General features: G+C 41.4%; 2 protein-coding genes across 2 annotated transcripts; one reads left to right on the forward strand and one right to left on the reverse strand.

Moving 5' to 3' along the window:
- Window positions 1-522: 522 nt before the first annotated feature.
- Window positions 523-8,071, reverse strand: ca4a (carbonic anhydrase IV a). Its single transcript, XM_027010256.3, has 8 exons — window positions 7,816-8,071; window positions 6,227-6,274; window positions 5,869-6,033; window positions 3,782-3,927; window positions 3,499-3,591; window positions 3,037-3,103; window positions 2,764-2,927; window positions 523-2,597 (listed from the first exon to the last, which is right to left on the reverse strand). Exons 1-8 carry the CDS (start codon window positions 7,874-7,876, stop codon window positions 2,412-2,414), a joined length of 930 nt encoding a protein of 309 aa, XP_026866057.2. The 5' UTR covers window positions 7,877-8,071; the 3' UTR covers window positions 523-2,411.
- Window positions 8,072-10,040: 1,969 nt separating this feature from the next.
- LOC145659011 (lysophosphatidic acid receptor 3-like) lies at window positions 10,041-11,409 on the forward strand. The gene has a single exon (XM_081719622.1). The coding sequence runs from the start codon at window positions 10,041-10,043 to the stop codon at window positions 11,007-11,009; it is 969 nt and encodes a 322-aa protein (XP_081575748.1). The 3' UTR covers window positions 11,010-11,409.
- The last annotated feature ends 8,058 nt before the right edge of the window (window positions 11,410-19,467 follow it).

A 19,467-nucleotide genomic window follows, 5' to 3' on the forward strand; every position in this document is an offset into this window, starting at 1 on the left:
ATTCCCGTGTAAAGAATTATTTAACTCCGAATTATAGCAATGGCTGCTTCTCAGTAAAAGCATCAGTAAAAGCATCTTCTGGGGTATTAAGAAGATGTATTGAACAAGCTGAACATGCGTCTGAAGTGTTAAGTGTTACGAGTTAAATGCTGCCCATTGTTTAGGGCCCACAGCACTCAGTAAGAGTCAATTAGAAAAGGATCGGTGCATGATCCGTGTCACTGAGCATCAGACGTAATGGAGATTTGTGCAGAAATGTGAGACGCACGTGCATGTGCGTAAGAATATCCGAACGAATATATCCACTACGCTAAATACAATCACTATTCCTAGTTAACTAGTTTCATTAATTTGAAAGGATACATCAATTAATCAGTTCTAAAAAGGCGGTTCGGTATTTTAATACTGTATTCAAGGCATTCTCTATATCTCTTTTTGCAGTGATTTGGAATCATCTGCACAAACAGCATAAAAATTCTGTTGATAAAGAAAAAATATAAACGCAAATAATTCTTCCATCAATACTTTTGGCTTTTATTTATTTTCATGCAATCCAGTTTCTAATATAATACTTAGAATTTCATTTAAAATGTTCAAGCATCTGTACAAATAACAAGACATAATAGTGTCATATATAAACTTAACACAGGCATAAATACATTCAGTGTGTACAAAGGACACAATATGGGTTTTAAAAAAATAGACAATAACGTGTGCCGTACATTCTTAATTTCTGATTTGGTCTGATTTGTACTATTTCCACCAACACCAACCCCCACAGCCAGATTAAAATACAGGTCATAGATACACAATAAAATCACATTCAGTGCTTCCGAGACCCATAGTGACCCATAGAGACCTACAGAGTAAATTAGAGACTAATAGATCACCATAGAGTTCCTTAGAGATCCAAGGATGCCCAGAGACCCATAAGAGCTCCATCGAGACCTATAGAGGTCCATAGAGACACCAAGTTTGTTAGGGAGCTATAGAGGCCTGTAAAACCAACCATTTATGCAGAATATCAAAGCAGGTTAAGTGTTTCTGTCATCACCCCTAAACAGATGGACCAGTTGTTACATGTTTTTGCTAGCCTAGACTGATGGGGAGTTGTAGAACCATGTGAATAAGTGTTCCTCAATCCAATTCTCAGAACCCACCAGATGGTCTTCATTTTTTCTCTGTCCCAGCTCCCGACACACCTAAATCAGGCCAAGAAGCATCGTTCGGCGACTTTCCTGCTGTGCTGGACTCCAGCCTGCCCCTGCAATAGGAAGACTAAATACTTGGGACAAGTGTAGTGGGATTTGGGTTAGACACGTGGGCCTTGTGGTGTGCCCTGAGGACTGGCTTGACAAGGCCCACTACGAGAGAATGGAAGGTGGAGGTCTGCTTTGATCTTGTGTGAAATGTGGATTATTTTACAGTTTCTTCACACCATTAAAGGTCTTTACAGCTAACAGTGCATTTCAGTAAGTAATACATCTATTTGCGTTGAATCTGATCATATGTGCTTTTGCTTCTTGAGGTTTCACAGAAAGGAGTGTGTGTGTGTGTGTGTGTGTGTGTGTGTGTGTGTGTGTGTGTGTGTGTGTGTGTGTGTGTGTGAATGATTGTAAAATGATCTGTTCTCAGCAGCAGGAGTAGAAAGACCTCATGCTTGACCTTTATTTCTGCATCATTGTCTGCAATATTTGAGTGATGACAATAAAACATCCCAGTAAGGTGTGTGCAGTGAAGGAAATTGCAGTAAGGGGTGTGCACAAGGACTTTGTTGTTTGTGTGTCTCTTTGTAAATGCATCAAACACTAAAATGCCTCTACCCTATAAACAGGACATAGAAGAGTGACAACAGAAGAGAGATCACATGCCTGATCCTTCTGTGTGTGCGCACGTGTGTGTGTGTGTGTGTGTGTGTGTGTGTGTGTGTGTGTGTGTGTGTGTGTGTGTGTGTGTGAGGTCCCTGACTTGGTTATACCTCAGACAGATAAAGGCCATGCATTTATAACCTCCCTGGCTCTCCATGGGGGCTTAGTCCTGTAGCTATTGATAGCTTAGAGACCAATTCCTATTTCTGTCAAACCTTGTAAAATACTGCCATATCATGAGCTATTCCCTTATGTAAAACCAAAGGCTCATCTGCAAGACAGTGACCAAGAACAACCAAAAAAACCCAAAAAACCCCTCAAACAAACGAAAAAGAAACAAAGAAGAGAAAAGGGGATTTGCTGTGATGTCTACAGGAATCTGTGAAAGGACCTGCTTCACTTGATTCCTCCATTTGGCCTTTGTTTGTTGGCTTCTTGATTGGATCGGAAATCGTCTTCGTGTGTTGTGGTGGAGGTAGGCGTGGCTCGTTGCGTTCATGCACGGTGGAGGTGGGCGGGGCTTGGAGCGGGACATGGCCTGCCCTAGTTGAGCTGAGACAAGCCCAGAGCTGCACTAACAGACACCAGGAGGGGAGCCAAGCTGCCGACAGCTACGGAGCTGCTGGAACAGGAGCGGTATACGGGGCGCCCTCTACGTGGCTGCACTGGCCTGAATGTTTTCACCATGGGCATGCCATCAGAGTACTTTAAGGACGAGAATGCTAAGAGCTATACAAGGAGACAGACATAAATGGCAGAGTTAGAATGAATCCCCAAACTGTTTAATAGCTTATTACCATTAATCGCATGCTCTTAGAGTAAGACTATTGCAGAAGTGCAGTTGTCAGTAGGCAGTTGTCATGTTCACAAGCATCCTCTGGGTAGTCAGTCTCACCTGGTCTCTGCCAAGGGGTATAGGATGTTCAAACACAGTCCATATCACTGCCTCGGAGCAGGTGGGTGTGGTGAGAGACCCGTCGTAACGGAAATACTGGGTCATATTCGCCTCAGACAGTATGAGATTGTGCAAGGAGATTTCACTGTTGGTTGTAGCTGTCCCTAGGAAAAATAAAGATTTGGGTACATTCACACATAACACAAATATATAAATAGTACATTGAAACAATTCAAATAGTAATGACGATGCTAGAAAATACACATTACTCACTATCATTTTCCATAGCCTTCAGAGCGTGTATGAACGCATCGTACTTTCGGTTAGGACTTTTTGATTCCTGTCACGAGACATTTAAAAAGCTCATTTCGTGGGGAAAAACAACAGAACTTCATTAAACAGAACATACAGGCTTATTTGTATGACCGGTACTGTAATACTGGCTTTACTTTTTGAAGACAATATACTCATGGAAGACAATGTACTTATTCATCATCTGAAAATATGTTGAAATATTATGCTATTGGTCGAAGATGTGAATTTGATGCAAAGTTTCGCTTGTGAAAGTCTACAGCACAAAATTGCTCACTGTGGCAAATTCCACTTAATATGAAATTAATATGATTTCGCCCAACGTGACATGACATGACTTGATGAAATTCCGTGGCAGCTCCTGAAATGTAGTTCAATTTCCTCATCCTTCATAAGGTTATAATAAAAACCGAAGAGCGCTACCTCATAGAAGAACCCCAGAACAGCCACTCCACTTGGGTCCTTTATTGCTTCATCCAAAGAGGAGAAATCATTTCGCATGTGCACAATATGCAACTGGAGAAAAAGAAAAAGAAAGTAAGAATATCACCATTTTTGTTATTTTAGCAAAGATAATCCAGTATCATTAGTGTAAACAACACTTCGTCGTATCTTCTTTGAATTCTAAAGTCTTTAGAGGAGTTGACATGAACGGAAGCAGTGTGCAGAGCCAGGGAGCTTGTTTTGGAGTGGAAGCTCATTTCACCTCCATGGGGTACTGCTCCCCGTCAAGTGTGTGCTCAGAGCCTGGGCCACCTTTTTCTCCCCAGTGGAAGTGGAACTGCACAGCATTGTAAATGCCTTGGAGATTCCCCCCGCTCACCGAGGACCCATGGGGCAAAGTTACCTTTACTGTGGAAGAGAAGAAAAGGGGTGGGGCTGAAACAGGGTCCGCCTCTGGGTGGAGCATGCATTCCTATGTACTCAAGCATTCTAAGCAGCTCACTTGGAGGGTTGAACTGTGATTTACTGGAATCTGGGCTTGATCGGGTCATTTGCAGGTAAGGGGGGGGGGGGGGGCGAATGCACAGTGCAGAGGATCAAAACTCACTTATGTAGGAGTTTTCCAGATTAATTGTCTCACACACACAAGAAAATATGTATACTCGCAAGAAAAGGTTAAAAACAAAGCTGTAAATGACCACAGTAGTAATCCAGTAGTGATTTTTAAAATTTGGACTAAAGATATACAAGTGTAGTTGAGCCTAGGTCTGCGAAACCGCTTGGACCACTCTCAGTCTAAGAATGAGTAAACTGCTAATGAATTTAAAATGGTAGCCCTTCCCACACAGATCTGCGTCATACCATGAAATCAACATAGGGTGACAAACACAAATAATAAACATATGGTTATCACAACAATACATGCGCAGTCCTCATCAATATCATGGCCATTTCCAATGACATAAGCATGCACACTTGTCTCACATAAACATATGTCTAATATAATAATAAATGAAAAGCCAGCATGATGTCTTTTCTCTTTTACAGGTATTTTACAATGTTCCTCCCCTTAGATCACAATAGACCCTTCTGGACCTGGAAATGAATGGGATCAACAATGCCGCCTTTCCTCCCACACGGCAAGTAAAAGTCTCTTTATTTTCTTTGAGTGTTTTTAAATAATAAGAGTCTCTTTGAGGCGTGAGGTGCTACAACAATGCTGATAACATGTTAGGCGGTCCTAAAATCATCGCAGGGCTTAGGCCCACAGCAGCCTGCCAAACCGTGGACGGTTCCTCCTTCCCCTTGCCTTGTGAAGGCCATGTGGCTTTGCCTTTTCTCTGGAGACGGTTAGCCTACATCTCCAGTGTTACCCTCTGGGTGCTATTCTAAGGTTGTCTGTCATCTACACAGCTGCTAGTTGACCCCCTGCCTCACGCAAATGTGAGTTGCTGGGGGTTGGGGTGGGGTGGGGCGGCTGAGGGGTCTGTAGTGCAATAAATACTGCAGGAGGGAGCCTGTGGAAGAAAGATTTTGCTCTCGTTCCCATGGGTGCTGGGTTCATCTTCCATCCATCATTCCAAATGAAGACTAACTTTGGTGTTGGGACAGGTGCTGCATGGTGGGGGGTGAGTTGGTCCAGCAGGACTGATAAACTCTGCTATAAGAAGATTCTGACTATGCCATTAATGGCCCTTCATGAGCTTTAAAAAAACTGCGTACCACGGGGTTCAATACAACAGGCTGAAATTAACGTCCACTATACTGATATCATTCTTTAAAAACATCTTCTAAAACTGTATATAAAATGGGTACATCATTTGACATATGGTGGAATGTCATATATCCTTAGCTGGGTGCTAAGCTACGGCACTTGATCAGACAAAGAAGGAAGCTGGTCTGTGCGCTCATTCTCATCTTACCCTTCCATGTGTGCTGAAGCTAACGCAGCCACCGTGACCCTGTCTCCAGCAAATTTCAACGGTGCTTTTAAGAGGTCAAGGGAGAGCCAAGAAGATCTGATCATGTCATGGAAACAAGGAAACCTAACTTTTGTAACTTGCTCTGGATAAGCGCATCTGCTTCTAGAACACTCCAACCCAGCATGCACGGGGAAGGTGGTCCTGCCATAACCACAAAGAACATAAGCATCTGAAGCCTAGATACTCTCCCATAGGACTCAACATGTTCGTGCATTATGTTAAAATCTGCTGTCACATTGCTGTACAGACAGAGGCCTTTCATGTTGTGGTTTAAGATAAAATGCACCACAAGCATTTTGTCACGAGACTATTGCAGAAACAGTATCTGTCAATGGTGTTTACTGATGCTTCCCTGTTGCAATCTTACCAGAGTGGCCGTCGTTTCTGAGCACGGCTCTGAAGGCTTTCTGGTAGCCGGTGAATACGAGTGGTGTGAGCCGGGTGTCCGGCCTTGAGCTCTTGGTCACGATGTTGATGGGAGACTGCCGGTGGCTGTTGCAGTCCTTATGCACTTTGTACCAGATGTCTGGCCCTGCACACAGCGCGCGCAGAGTTAGTGAAGAATGCAAAGACCGGCACATTTAGCTGGCTGGGTTCTAGTAGCACGTGAGTGTGTTCACAAAACGAATGTCCTTGTTTTGAAAAACCCCTTTATCTCTTCATTCTCCCTAAACGTCTTACAAGCGTGTGTGCACACATGTAAAAAGCTCAAACATTGTCCTTACCTTTGCACGTTGAATTGCAATTCACCTGGGCCTGGTAGCACCAATCACCTGGAAGAGTGAGATTAATCATATCAGAGTACAGGTTATAGGAGACTATTATTCTGATATTTTTGGGTCATGAAAGCATGTCTAAACCATTGTAACCATATTCATTTTTAACTTGTCACATTGGATTCTGTTTCTTTATATACAGCATGTCTCCAACCTGCTGTGTCACTTAGGCAATATTTCAATACACATCGTGAAGAAAGAATTAGTGTAGCGTCAGTTACTCAATTCGTGATGCGGTCCTATTTCCCGCCAAGTAGCTTCCTGCCCTGTTAGGTAACCGCTAGTACAAAAGCCATCTCCTCGCTGCTCTAGATGTGCTGAGACTGTCAAAGACAAGGTGACTGCCGTTGTCGAGCGAAACACGGATAATTCGCATCTATAGTTTAGGAATTAACCAGATACTTCAATCAGCACGAAAACTAAAATATATATCTTGCAGGGCTTTTTTTCCCCCCATATTAATGACATTTATCAACTATTAAAGAATGCATTCAGTGTCAAAATGATATGGGCTTAAGTTCTATTACAAGCACAGGTAGTTATCACTGATGATGATTATCATGATTACAAAAGTCTGTGACACGTCGGTCAGTCTGTCATCCGCGTTACATCATCCATTTTATTTGAGCGTTAAGCGCAAATGCCGTAATCGCAAAGAAATGAGCGTAGCATTTTGTGAAATCCAGGGCTGGATTCGGATGAATGACAGGACACTTTCAAGTAGCTCGATGAATGTGCCCTGCTGGAGAGCTGTTGGCTGTGAGCGGCACTGGCTTATATTAGAGGCAGCTACGCACGCATCTTCACACGACCTACAACCGTAAAGCTCCCCTATTGGATCCTATAGGGAGGTGTGAAGGATCGCCGAAGTGCATGGATACGGTGTATAACATTTCGGTGGCTCTTTTCTTACTGCGCTGTTTTTCGGTGGGGCTGCGTAATGCAGACCGTTGTATCTCTCTTTTTTTTGCACTTTTCAAATGGCTGAGAAAAGTTTTCAGTACAGTTTCGCTGAAACGAAAACCCGTTATATAGGGATCCTTAGCAGAGGAGTCTCGGATATGTATGTCCTAAGAATGAGCAGGGGGAAATTTGCTAGATAGACGGTCGCAGGTGTCTCAAGCTTTACGCATATACAATGATGCATATACAATGCATTATAATAATGATGTAGAAGTCGCACATGGAAGTGAGAGGTTTGACTTCGTACAAAAGTTATTACTCTCATACTATAGCGTACTGTGCCCCACTGATCAATAAATCAATGGCGATATCAGTTTGCTGAATTCCTTTAAATGATAAATTAATCTGTGTGGTTTGAGAAAGCCAAGTAACGCATGCACTGAACTAGTGAACCGCCAACATCTAAGGAAAGTAAAACACTGAACTGGTTCACTTGTATCTGGACAATTAAGCGGTATTGATATAAAGTGCGGCTTGATATTTTGGGACATTCGTCAAACAAACGTTGTAAAATAAACCCAGACTATTATAACAGCCTGAAATAGATTGCTACATAACAGGGGAAAAACACTCACCTACACCGGTGCATATTTTCAAAATCGATGCCAGGAGAAATGACGAAACGAGACACAGCATTCTTGAGCTTATCCGATTCGCAGCGACACCCGACTCACTTGGACCGTTTTGAATGTGACCGTCTTCTTTGAGTGGTCTCACACTTATTTAGCACCCGTTGGTGTGATATCAGTGGCGCCTCCCTTTTGGGCTTACCTCAGTTACAACTGCTAATAGCATCACCTCGAACCATGTACATGCACAGCTCTGATCGCATTTTGTTTGCGATTAAGACCGACAGAAGAAGGAAAGCAGACTATATATAACAATGTGAAGGCACGCATTAAAGTATAAACTATACCTTCCCTATCCAAACAGACGCAACCTGTTCACTTTAGGATAACCTCCTTCAAGAAAGTAGTCCCCCCCCCCCCCTCTCTCTGGCGCAAGAGTGTAACAATATTAATTATTTGTCTCCTAATGAGATAAACGGGTGGGTGGGTTTAACTGACTTACAGCTAAACACTACTCTACTCGTTTATCCAATGAAAACCCATAACTATTTCTACATATATGCTATGGTATCCTGTTTCTGGGAACCCTTTTTGGGGGGAAAATGTTAGGACGTTTGTAATATGTGATCTCCAAAGCTTTCATATTTTAGTGAGATGTCAGATCACGCTGAATTACGTGATTTGGACATCAGATGCAGATATTCTAAAGTCCTTAGAAAAAACCCGATTTGATTTGGTTGAAATGTGTGGATTTTTGTTAGGTACTGTGATAAAATAAAACAATTATAATGGGTAAAACAGTAAAACTACATGTAGACCTTTCAGCTGTATCTGTTAATTCTCATGGAGTCTGCATCATCTTTCAATATAATATGCAGTCTGAAATATAATGAAAACAATTTAATTACCAAATATAAAAATGTATATTGTATACTGTGCTGTTTCCTCCTTTAACATTTCACATTTTTTGGTTTAATGTGATTCTTACCTCTGCTCATTCATAGCAGTTTAAAGGCAGAATACACATTTGGTAAGCATGTGGTATTTTTTGATAATTAGGGTAATACTGTGTACAGTAAAAAGACTTCCGCTTATTTTTCACAGCCACATAAATATATTCATTGCACCAAGTAACTATATTTCATGTACTATTACAATTTACATTTACTATTGCTAAGCATTCACAAATCATTTCGCACAAAAAGCGGAGGTTCCCTTAATTCCGTTCTTCCACACTTTTTTTTATTTAAAGGGAAAAAAAACAAGGGTATTTAAAGTTTCTGTATTTTTGTTCCTTGAGGGGATATACGTTCTTAAAATTCTCAAAACCACTCCGTTTAAATCAGCTTTACAGTCATATAATACATATTACGCAGTGGGGGTGTATTGAATAAAAAATGTCTGAACTATATAAAAGTTGTGACCACAGCTTTTAATAAGGTCACAACTTTGCCACTTGCATGAGTAAGGCTTTGCGCTCCTGTTGTTACTCTTTGTTCACTCCTGCAACTTTGTGTACTGCAGTGATGCCTCCTTGCTCAGCACTTCACTCCAGTTTAAATGTGTGGCCTTCAGTTACGACTCCAGACTAACCAATAACGCTCGAGAAACCATTACACTCTCAGTCCACAAACTCTCAGTCCACAAACTCTTAGTTAAATAGCCTATAGACTCCCTGTACACGTGCTTTGCATCACGTCTCTGCGACTCCCCCTTCGATCTGTATTCAATTGTATGCCTTGTCACTTCCTGGAAAGTTGTCCTTTTGAGAATGTACAATCTCTTTAGCAACTAGCATTGCTGCCATCTACGGTCCGACCATAGACATTGCCGCTGTTGTGGAGTGAAATCTAACTACTGACGATTGTCAATTACCACTGACCATAGGAAATAAATGTTTGTGTTGTTGTTGTTTTTCATTTTTAATTTTATTCAATAGACTGGTAGTTGCGTGAATTCGCCTAGGTCTTTAGCATTTAGCCCCGCAAAAAAACCAAAACCGTCTTGATTGTTTTATACCGATACTCTTATGTAAGCTAAGCCGTTTTACGGATAAAGTGCTCTATCAGGCAGACAACGGAGGCACGCGCACCATTCTTATCGTGGTTAAATATTTGGTGAAAGCATGTGACCCACTGGCATTTAAAGAAATGTTACAAACACGTTTTCAGTTTTGTGTAACACTCTATCGCGTCATCCATAGATCACCGGCTTCAGCAGTCAATACTGTAATGGACTGTCTTGTGGAACTAAATGTAACAAATGGAAGCACTTGGGATCTCAACATGATTGTCGTCCTAGAGGAACTTCTGATTACTGCCAGCTTTATATCGCTGATCCTCAACGCGTTTGTGATCATTATTCTGATTTACGCGCGACAGTATCGCCGGCCCTTCACAGTACTTCTCTGCAGTCTTGCAGTCTCCGATCTGATTACAAGCTCCACTTCTGTCTTCGTCAGTATCCAAACCACGCTGCATCCAAGTAACTCCGTCGTCACCACCGACGTCCCGCTTCCAGTCTATGCGCTTCTCACAACAGGTATTTTGTCGGGTACATACGACATGTTGACAATCGGCGTAGAGCGATACCTGACGGTCTGCGATATACGAAAGCGGCGGATTCAACTTAAGAAACGGATTTTGAAGATCTTAGGGGTCAGTTGGACACTGGCCTTCGTTTTGGGTAGCCTGCCTCTGTTTGGCTGGAATTGCGCGGACAGTGGAGAGACTTCAACGTTATATGGTCCCCTGTGTATGAACTACCTACTGTTTGTGGTGGTTCCCAATACTGCAATTATATTTTCTGTTCTCCTAATAACGTACACAGCAATGATTTTGAAGCTGCGTGAACTGAATTCAGCCACGTCATTACATGCCATTTCATACGCACAGACCGAGTCTCGCGTAACCAGGACAGCGTTAACAATTTGGGTTTTAGCGTTAGCGTCGTACACTCCTTTTTTGGCCGGAGTCCTCTGGGATGCGTCTCACCGTTCCTGCCCAGAGAAACTTAAAACAAGTTTGATTGTCTACAAAAATGTGGCGTATGCTTTTCTAGTTTTAAACTCTATTGGAAACCCAGTGGTGTACACATTTAACATTCCAAACGTCTGGCGTTTAATAAGGCTAATCCGCAGAAAAAGGACGAACAGGGTGAATATCGGTATTAACACCGTGACAGAACGTCGCATGTTTTAGAGACTTTGACATAAAGTCGTGAGACTACTCATGATTTAATTGGAAATGATTTGCACATGCCCCAGTTTTCATCTTGGCTATGTAAAGTACAGAGCGAGAAAGTTTTAGCAGGTTGTGTGTGTATTTCAGCACCTTGGCCAGGGACCATGGGAGCTTCGTGCACGCGCAGTATTTCTTTTTTTCAGTTACGTACCAGAGTTGTCTCAGTTTTAATCCACATCTCTGTCTGAAGAGCGTGACTGTAAATCTGAGATTTTAATAAGAGGTGCACATATGTAACCATATTACAATGTTCATTTCTGCAGTTACTATCAGTATTTTCTGTGCTTTCTAGATCGTACGTGGTGTACAGATTCATTTCTCACACTAAACTCTTTCCACTACAACATGAAAGAAAAAAATAAATAAAACAACAGAAGACAGTTTGCTTTAGTATTTGAACATAATAAATATTAATTCACAACAGGCCTCACACCTATGCATCGCCTGAGAACACAACACCTAGTCTGATAGCACATCAGAAGAATTGCTTTAATGTAACGGTGAGCGGTAAGGAGGCGGACGCATGTACGGAGAAGAGCAAGATTTATTAAGGGCAAATCCAGAGTCGTAGTAGGGTCATTTTACCAATATGGAGATTATGGGAATACATGATGAACCAAAAACACAAGTACACGAAGGCAAACAGAGGAAGCAGGCAACAACAGAAACTAGGAAACAGCACACGGGCTAACAAACGCAGGCTCCGAAAAACAGACGGGCTTTCTAACACATCCAAACACAAATACACCCATTCAAATAATGAACAGCAAAACTCAAAGGGCACCAGACAGGGTTAAAATACTTGAACTAATGAACACTAAAAAACAATTCTGCTTTTCTTTTCTGTATTCATGTATCATAAGCAACAGTTTATAAACTCAACGCGCATCCAAAAATTTTAAAGGTGGTATAAATCCAGACCATGTGGTATAATTTACATATACTAATGAATTAACTTTGTTAAGAAACATATGTTGCAAATATGCCCAGCTTTATTAAAATAATTTAATGCGTGTAGTAATAATTGGATGCGTGTAGACTTTTATCAGTTATCTAATTGTCACAGATTAGGAGTCACCAGTACTTGTTTAATTTTTTGACTTGCAAATATCATTACAACAAATTGGTCAATTGCTTATTCTATTTAGCTTCTGTTTGGCTCAGAATTCATTGTGTTTGTGTCTGGGCGAGGCTGATTGTGTTCATGCGTGGTGGAGGTGGGCGGAGCTTCCTGTGTTCATGCATGGTGGAGGTGGGCGGGGTTTGGAATAGGCTGGGGCCTGCTCTAGTTAGATTGGGACAGGACCAGAGCTGCACAAACAGACACCAGGAGGGGAGCCAAGCTGCCGACGGCCACGGCGCTGCTGGAACAGGAGCGGTATACGGGGCGCCCTCTACGTGGCTGCACTAGCCTGAATGTTTTCACGATGGGGACACCAGCCCTGAACTTTAGACTGGAGAATGCTGCAAGCTATACAAGTCAATAGTAACAGAGAGATGACTGGATAGATGTCTGGCTGCCCTAAAATACTGAAACATATTGCCAACAGCTGCAGCTAAAATGTGGTATGGGCTATGTTTTTAAAAGAGCTCTGAATAAACATTTGGCCTTTGAGTCTCTCGTCTCACTTGCTTTTCACTGAGTGGAATGTAGTGCTTGATCACAGTCCAAATGACTGCCTCAGAGCAGTCTGGAGTCTTTATAATAGTAATAGCTCACCAGGTCACTCTCAGACAGAATGAGATTGATGAGGAAGGTACCAGATACCTTTGTCTTAGTATATGGATCAGGGGGAAAGAATTCAGTGACATCCGAGTCCTGTTTTGTCAGGGGCAAGTCAAGTCTCAGTTCACCAATGAGTGACTCCAAGTCTACACTACCACAGAGACAGCATGGGATGTAAAATGGAAACACTTAAAGAGCTTAGACGCCAGAGAACATGTCCAAGTCATGGAAATTGTATTTTAATTACTCTAACATTGGCAAAACCCATCTGTGTGTGTGCATGCATGTGATAGATAGAAAAACAATTCTCAGAAATATACATGCACAGAGGAAGAGAAAATAAAGCACACATCAGTGGAACTCTCGCTTTGGTTTGGAATGCACATAATCACAAAGTAAATACTGAAGCATGAACTGAGCTTGCCAGCATCTTGCACATTTGCCAGAGCCTCAATTTATGCATTATGCTTTCTGTTTTTACTGCCTGACACTTGGCATCGAACATTAAAGCACATTTCACAGGTGAAAAATCACATTTATGCACAGTGGAGCCAAACATTATTATCCAAGATAATTCAATTAAGATTTATATAAGCATGTAAATCCAAGGCCAACTTTAACCATAGGGTACTTGTTCCATGTTTCACACCATTTATTTTTATTCGTGAGCTAAAACAAATCCTGGGAAGACAGTTTCAAACTGTGTTTTAAACATGTGAGCCTCAGATTTATAAGATTTTTTAAAATGACTGGAAAAGCATACCGTGTGATTTGTTGGTCATTGAGACCCCACCACGGTTACTCCATAACGCCATGACATACTTCATCGCATACCACTGGCACCGATTTGACTGTTCAGCTCAGGATCAAGGCACACTAGCTTAAACTTCCTTATCTGCTCCTAATTAGAACAAGAAGTTGAGCAAAGTGTGAAGAAGAAAGCTGGCACAGCCAATCTGCTCGGGTCAGGAAGGGCCTCATCTTGACGTATTCTTTCTTCATATGGATTATGTGCATCTAACACACACAGAGAGAGACAGAGAGAGAGCGAGAGAGACAAACTTACTTCTGACAAACCATTTGTGATATCGTGGCTCAACCACTCTGTTCTGATTGAGCAAATCTTGGAGCGGTTCAGCGGTTCTACACATACCGCCCGTCCTGGAGTCTTCAGACAAACCCTTTTCTCGTGAGCAACATTTGAAATGTCACAAATGTTAGAAATCAGGTGTGTTTGGAATGTTGAAATGTGATTTCTAAGCTCTCCAGGTGGGCAGAGCTCAGCATAAGGTCTGTGTAAAAAATACTGTGGTCATTAGTAACTTAACTAGCCAGTTAGTAGAAGCCTACAGTAGATTGCTACTGTAACATTACAGCTTGTGATGATAAATCCACCTCCACCATTGAACACTATTTGACGACATCTAGTGGTCGAGAAACACCTCCATGTTTCCACCAAATGTTAGTTAAAAGTGGGCCTGCAGCTGCTTTCCAAACCCACTGTAACACAATAAGATTACAAAAATGAAACATCACAAATCCTCAAATAATAATAATACTTGCTTACAGGTTGTGTGCCTGAATCTAATGTTCGGCCAAACAAAGTCGGAAGTAAGATACCCAGCAGCAAACTGCGCAAGTGTGTTTGGTCTTCTGTGAAGTGCCGGAGGGAACCACCACCAACTTCTTTATGGTTCTACCTTTGGCAGAACATACAAAAAAAGATTTCACCACACAATGCAGGATACAGTGTTTTTTTGACAAGAGTACAAAACTGAGCAAACTCTTCCCAGCCTCCAGTATTTGCTGTTCGCTGTGGGAGGGTGCGGTAAGCTTGTCCTTAAGACAGACTGTGTACAGAAAGCTGTATATCACTAAAAGAAAGGAAAACAACATAAAAGCATAAATAGGTCCCCTTTCTAAAAATCTAAAAAAGTCTAAAGACTAAAAAAGTCTAAAAATCATGTTATTCGCCCTTTCCTTTGGCACATATTTTGTGCTTGAATAACAATGAATGCTCGGGTTCGCGACCAAACATGACTGCTTAACAAATCTGTGGCAAACTTTAATTTCTAACAGAACTGGATAACTAGGATCTATAAGATCTTGAATTTAGCTAGACAAGTAGGTAACAGCGTGAGGCGTAGGGGCCAGATATAACCCTCAGGCGAACTTCATTTGGTACTGCATGGGTTCCCTCTGTTCTGCTCTATTTTTGTGGTTATTACAAAAAAAGGCGATAATTCGAGCTGCTGCTGGCGTCCAGGTTCCTCTCCTTTTCCATCCTGGATAATTTGTGATTCTCGTGATCAACACCATTTCAGCGTGAGATCAGACCTCTGTGGGGTACTGCTCTCTTTCCACCGTGTGCTCAGACCCAGGGCCTCCGTTGTTGCCCCAGCGGAAGTGCAGCTGGACCGCCTTGTAGACATGTGGGAGATTCCACCACTCAGCATGGCCCTGCGAGGCATCTCTACCGTAACTGCCGGGAAAGAAGAGACCAAGAATAAGACGGACCAGCCCCTTCCTGTGTCCTGTCAATACCTGGCATTCACACGCGGCACAGGGCAGGTACCTTTCTAGAGTGAAGCGGAGATGAGAAAGGAGCCAGACGGCCAGGAATAGTAAGCGCTCACGTTTTCACACTCTAATGGTGTGGAAACACCAGAGCACTTAAACTTTTAAAGGCAATGTCAAGCACTTAGCGACTAGAGTTTGAGAAGAACAAACTCATCTCATTATATCTTCGATACTCCCAAATGTACAGCCAAATGCGGATGTAAAAAATAAAATAAAATTCTCATAGTTTCTCATAGTCCACAGACTTACCAGTGTGACTGTTACTCTTTAAGGTGCTGGTGAAGGCCTTCCTGTAGCCGGTGAACCTGACTAGGGGGAGTGTGCACTCTGGCTTTGCTTTCTTAGTCAAGATGTTAATGGGAGACTGTCTGTTACTGCCACATGTCATTCACCTCACTGCAGCTCCCTGGAATTAGCAGGAATTGCATTACTGAATGTAGGCATGCATGTACATATATGTCCTTGTACTTGCAAAACCAACATATATAAATGGGCTTAGGACAGTCCTATATTACGAGGTCTTATGCATATAGTTTTCCACCAGATAATGTTCATGGTTTCATATATAGGTCTTTGAGTAGACAATATAAAAGGGAAAAAAAATTAATCTATAATCTTAATCTATTGCCTTCATAGACATGTTTAAATAATTATGGTTATCACTAAAATGTTCAGATCCAGAATCTGAATCAAATTATTGGCTTGCTTGCATGTAGAAGGACTTTGATTACAAAATAGCTCACGAAACACAACAGAATTTGCAGTCACAAACATCAATCTCAAGAATTCATACATAGGAGTCACACAGGCATGCAGATAAACTTTTGTACTCGTTCACACAGACATGCATTCAAATATATGAAAAACAATATAAAGATTTGTAAGTATAAAAAATGTGGGCGTGCAAATAATGTTGTATAAAGTGCAACAATGATTCTTGGTCCACTTCCCAGCTTTGCAAGTGAACAGGTCATGAAGACTGGGCAGGATAGCAGACGTTTTTGATGCTGACCTGATGATGTATTGTAGATGGGGAAGGTCATGTTTGGTCAGAGCTACACCAGATTGTTGGAGGTGGTAATGAATGACCCTATGTTCACTACATAGCAGCTCAAGGTTCTCAATTGTATTTCTTTATGAGACAGCAAGTAAATCTGTATGAATACAACTTTTTCCATAATGATGTCGCTTTTTCCCTATAATGTCCCGAGCAGTTCTGAAATGCTTTTGAGTAATAACAATGTCCCTACTACAATGTGCATAGAACCATGTTCTGCAGTAGTATAGGGTGGAACATCAATTGCAATCTACAAAAATACAGGTAGATTTGAAAAAATGCTTTGAGTGTGCAAGGCGGCCTTGGAACAAACCCTAGAATTGGCTGAAACTCTACACCATTAACTGCTTTCATCATTTCACCCCTATTAAAATCATCACATACTTGATGTGAAAAACTTCTCAAATAGAAAATCTGAACCCCCTAAAGTTCAAATTTATTGTGTACCGGCTGTTATAGACACTGTTATATACACTTATGATTTGTAATATCACTAACAATAAATCACTGGTAAGAAAATGAACAATTAAAAAAACACTCAAAAAGCGCCACCATTTACTTGTTGCTGCGCTGAACCATTGGGTGGAAACGGTCAAGAACACTTACACTTGTACACAAAGATAACGTCACGGTGCGTCAGGCACTCAGCCAGAGGGACAGCCCATTTACACACACACGCCTAAACAATTACTGTCCCACTCCCACTGAGCATGCATTTAAGTGGGACAGTAGCAGTGCATGTTGGAGAACACCTTCTTTGGCGCTTGATGGAAATGTGACTTTATATGGCTAGCTAGAACTGGTCTGATTTGAGGCAAAATGTTTATGGACTTTTATATTTTCAATATCATTTGTTAAGAGACTGGAATGAATGTATTTCATACCATTTGCAATCAGAGTAACTGTTCAGGATGAACAAGGCAGCTTCTTTTTCTCAGGCAAAATGGTCCAAAAAGAGATTTAACTGATTCTGAAAAGACAAAAATTGTAACAAGTCTTTCTGAGGAATGCAGCAGTCTTAAAATTGTTAAGATATTAGGGTGTGATCACAGGACCATCAAACCTTTGGTGGTAAACAGTGAACAGGGTGGCAAGAAACGTGTTGAGAGAAAAAGATGCAAATTAACTGACAGATTTGAGAACAATTTGAGTGACTTTTGGTGGATGGGCCTGTGGCTGGATCAGAGCTCCACTTCGACTCAAACGCCAGCAAGGTGTAGGTGGGGTACTGCTATGGGCTGGTATTATTAAAGATGAGCTAGTTGGAACTTTTTGGGTTGAAGATGGACTCAATCAACTCCCAAACCTACTGCCAGTTTTCAGAATACACTTTCTTCAAGTAGTTTTACAGAAAAAGGTCTGCATCTTTCAAGAAGACCATGTTTATGCAGGACAATGCTCCATCGCATGCATCGAAGTACTCCACTGTGTGGATAGCCAGTAAAGGCCTTAAAAATGAAAGAATAATAACATGGCCTCCTTCCTCACCTGACCTACACCCAATTGAGAATTCGTGGGCCCTTCTTAAATGGGAGATTTACGGTGAAGCTCTCTAAACGGTATCTGGGAGGCTGTGGTTGCTGCTGCACAAACAGTTGATCGTCAACAGATTAAGAAACTGACAGACTACATGAATGGAAGGCTTAAGACATATTGGGTCACTGATTTTTTTTGTTGTTGTTGAAATGTCAAATGTTTATTTGTAAATTGAGTTGTTTTATTATTCTCACTTTACTAGATGAAAAAACAGTGATCTGGGTAAAATTTCAGTTTCTCATTTAGTTGCATAATTCTGTGCACCAATATTTGCATAATAACTGCACACATGAATATTCTCCTAAGAAAGCCAAAACCTCACTTTTTTAAACATTAAGGGTTGTGGTTTATTAATATTTTTGGAATGAACGAGAGCACTGTAGTTGTTCAAGAATCAAATGAATCCTTAAGAATACAACTTATATAATTGTGCACACAGCATATCTGATGAACAGTAACTAGCTGTGTTTATTAAAAACTATATTCAAATGTTACCCCATTTGCTTATGAGAACTCAGAAAAGCACAAGACACACAGCATTTACAAGTGTTCCCTTGTGCATCTGCGAAAGATATACCACTTTCTTCTGTTGAGATCTTTGAGTCATAATTCACATTTGCATTCCCCGTGATAAGGGGTCAATTTCAGAATGCTATCAAGAAAACAAAATGGTACTCAAGCCACCTTTAAAATCATTTTTTTTTTTACAGCTAAAACTATGTAGCTCTCCAGATTCTAAACCTGATAGGAATGTTTCTGCCAAATGAAGTACTTTGAAAAAGCACCTTTAAAAAACAAAACAAAACTGCTCACCCCTAAAGAAACTGTTCTGCTGTATACTGCATAGCAATATATCCATCACCAAAACATTAATAAGTAAGCTACAGCTAAGTACATCATAAAATAAGGTTGAAACGATCCTGCAAATGAAAACAGAACTTAACAGCTGTACCTTTATAAACAGAGCAATTAAAATGATCATCACCACAACCTTTACGTGGGATATTGGCATAAACAGCTTGGGCCCTACAGGCCTGGACACTTTAACCTGCCAAGTCCTTGTGAAAGCTCTGTGCAAATGGCACAGATGTGTTTAGTCATGTAGCCTAGACAACACAAACACAAGGCCCATTCCTTTTAGTAGAGTTAAATATTTGTTCAAAGCACAAGAGCGCGGGGTGAGAATGTTAGGCGTGTACAGGCTCGTCTACCGTCGCCGGTCTCAGGCCAGCTGGCTGGCGCATCTCTGACAGACTGCCTCAGGAGCCTGTGGGCTCTCGAACATACCCATCAGAACTGTAACGGCGCGAGACAGGAACTAGCCACATCTGTGTCAGGCCAAGGACATCGCACGGGACATGAACAGGATCAGAATGCTTGTGTTTCACTTCAGGGGTTTATTCATTTAAGTATTAAATAAAATACCTAATTTAAATAAAGTATTAAAAAGCCACGTTTAAAAAAGTGGCTTTTTAATACTTTCAGGGAAATACCCAGGGGAAAAAAGTTTACATAGA

This window comes from Electrophorus electricus, chromosome 8 (genome assembly GCF_041902795.1).
Source record: "Electrophorus electricus isolate QZ-2024a chromosome 8, ASM4190279v1, whole genome shotgun sequence".
NCBI classification, from domain to species: Eukaryota; Metazoa; Chordata; class Actinopteri; order Gymnotiformes; family Gymnotidae; genus Electrophorus; species Electrophorus electricus.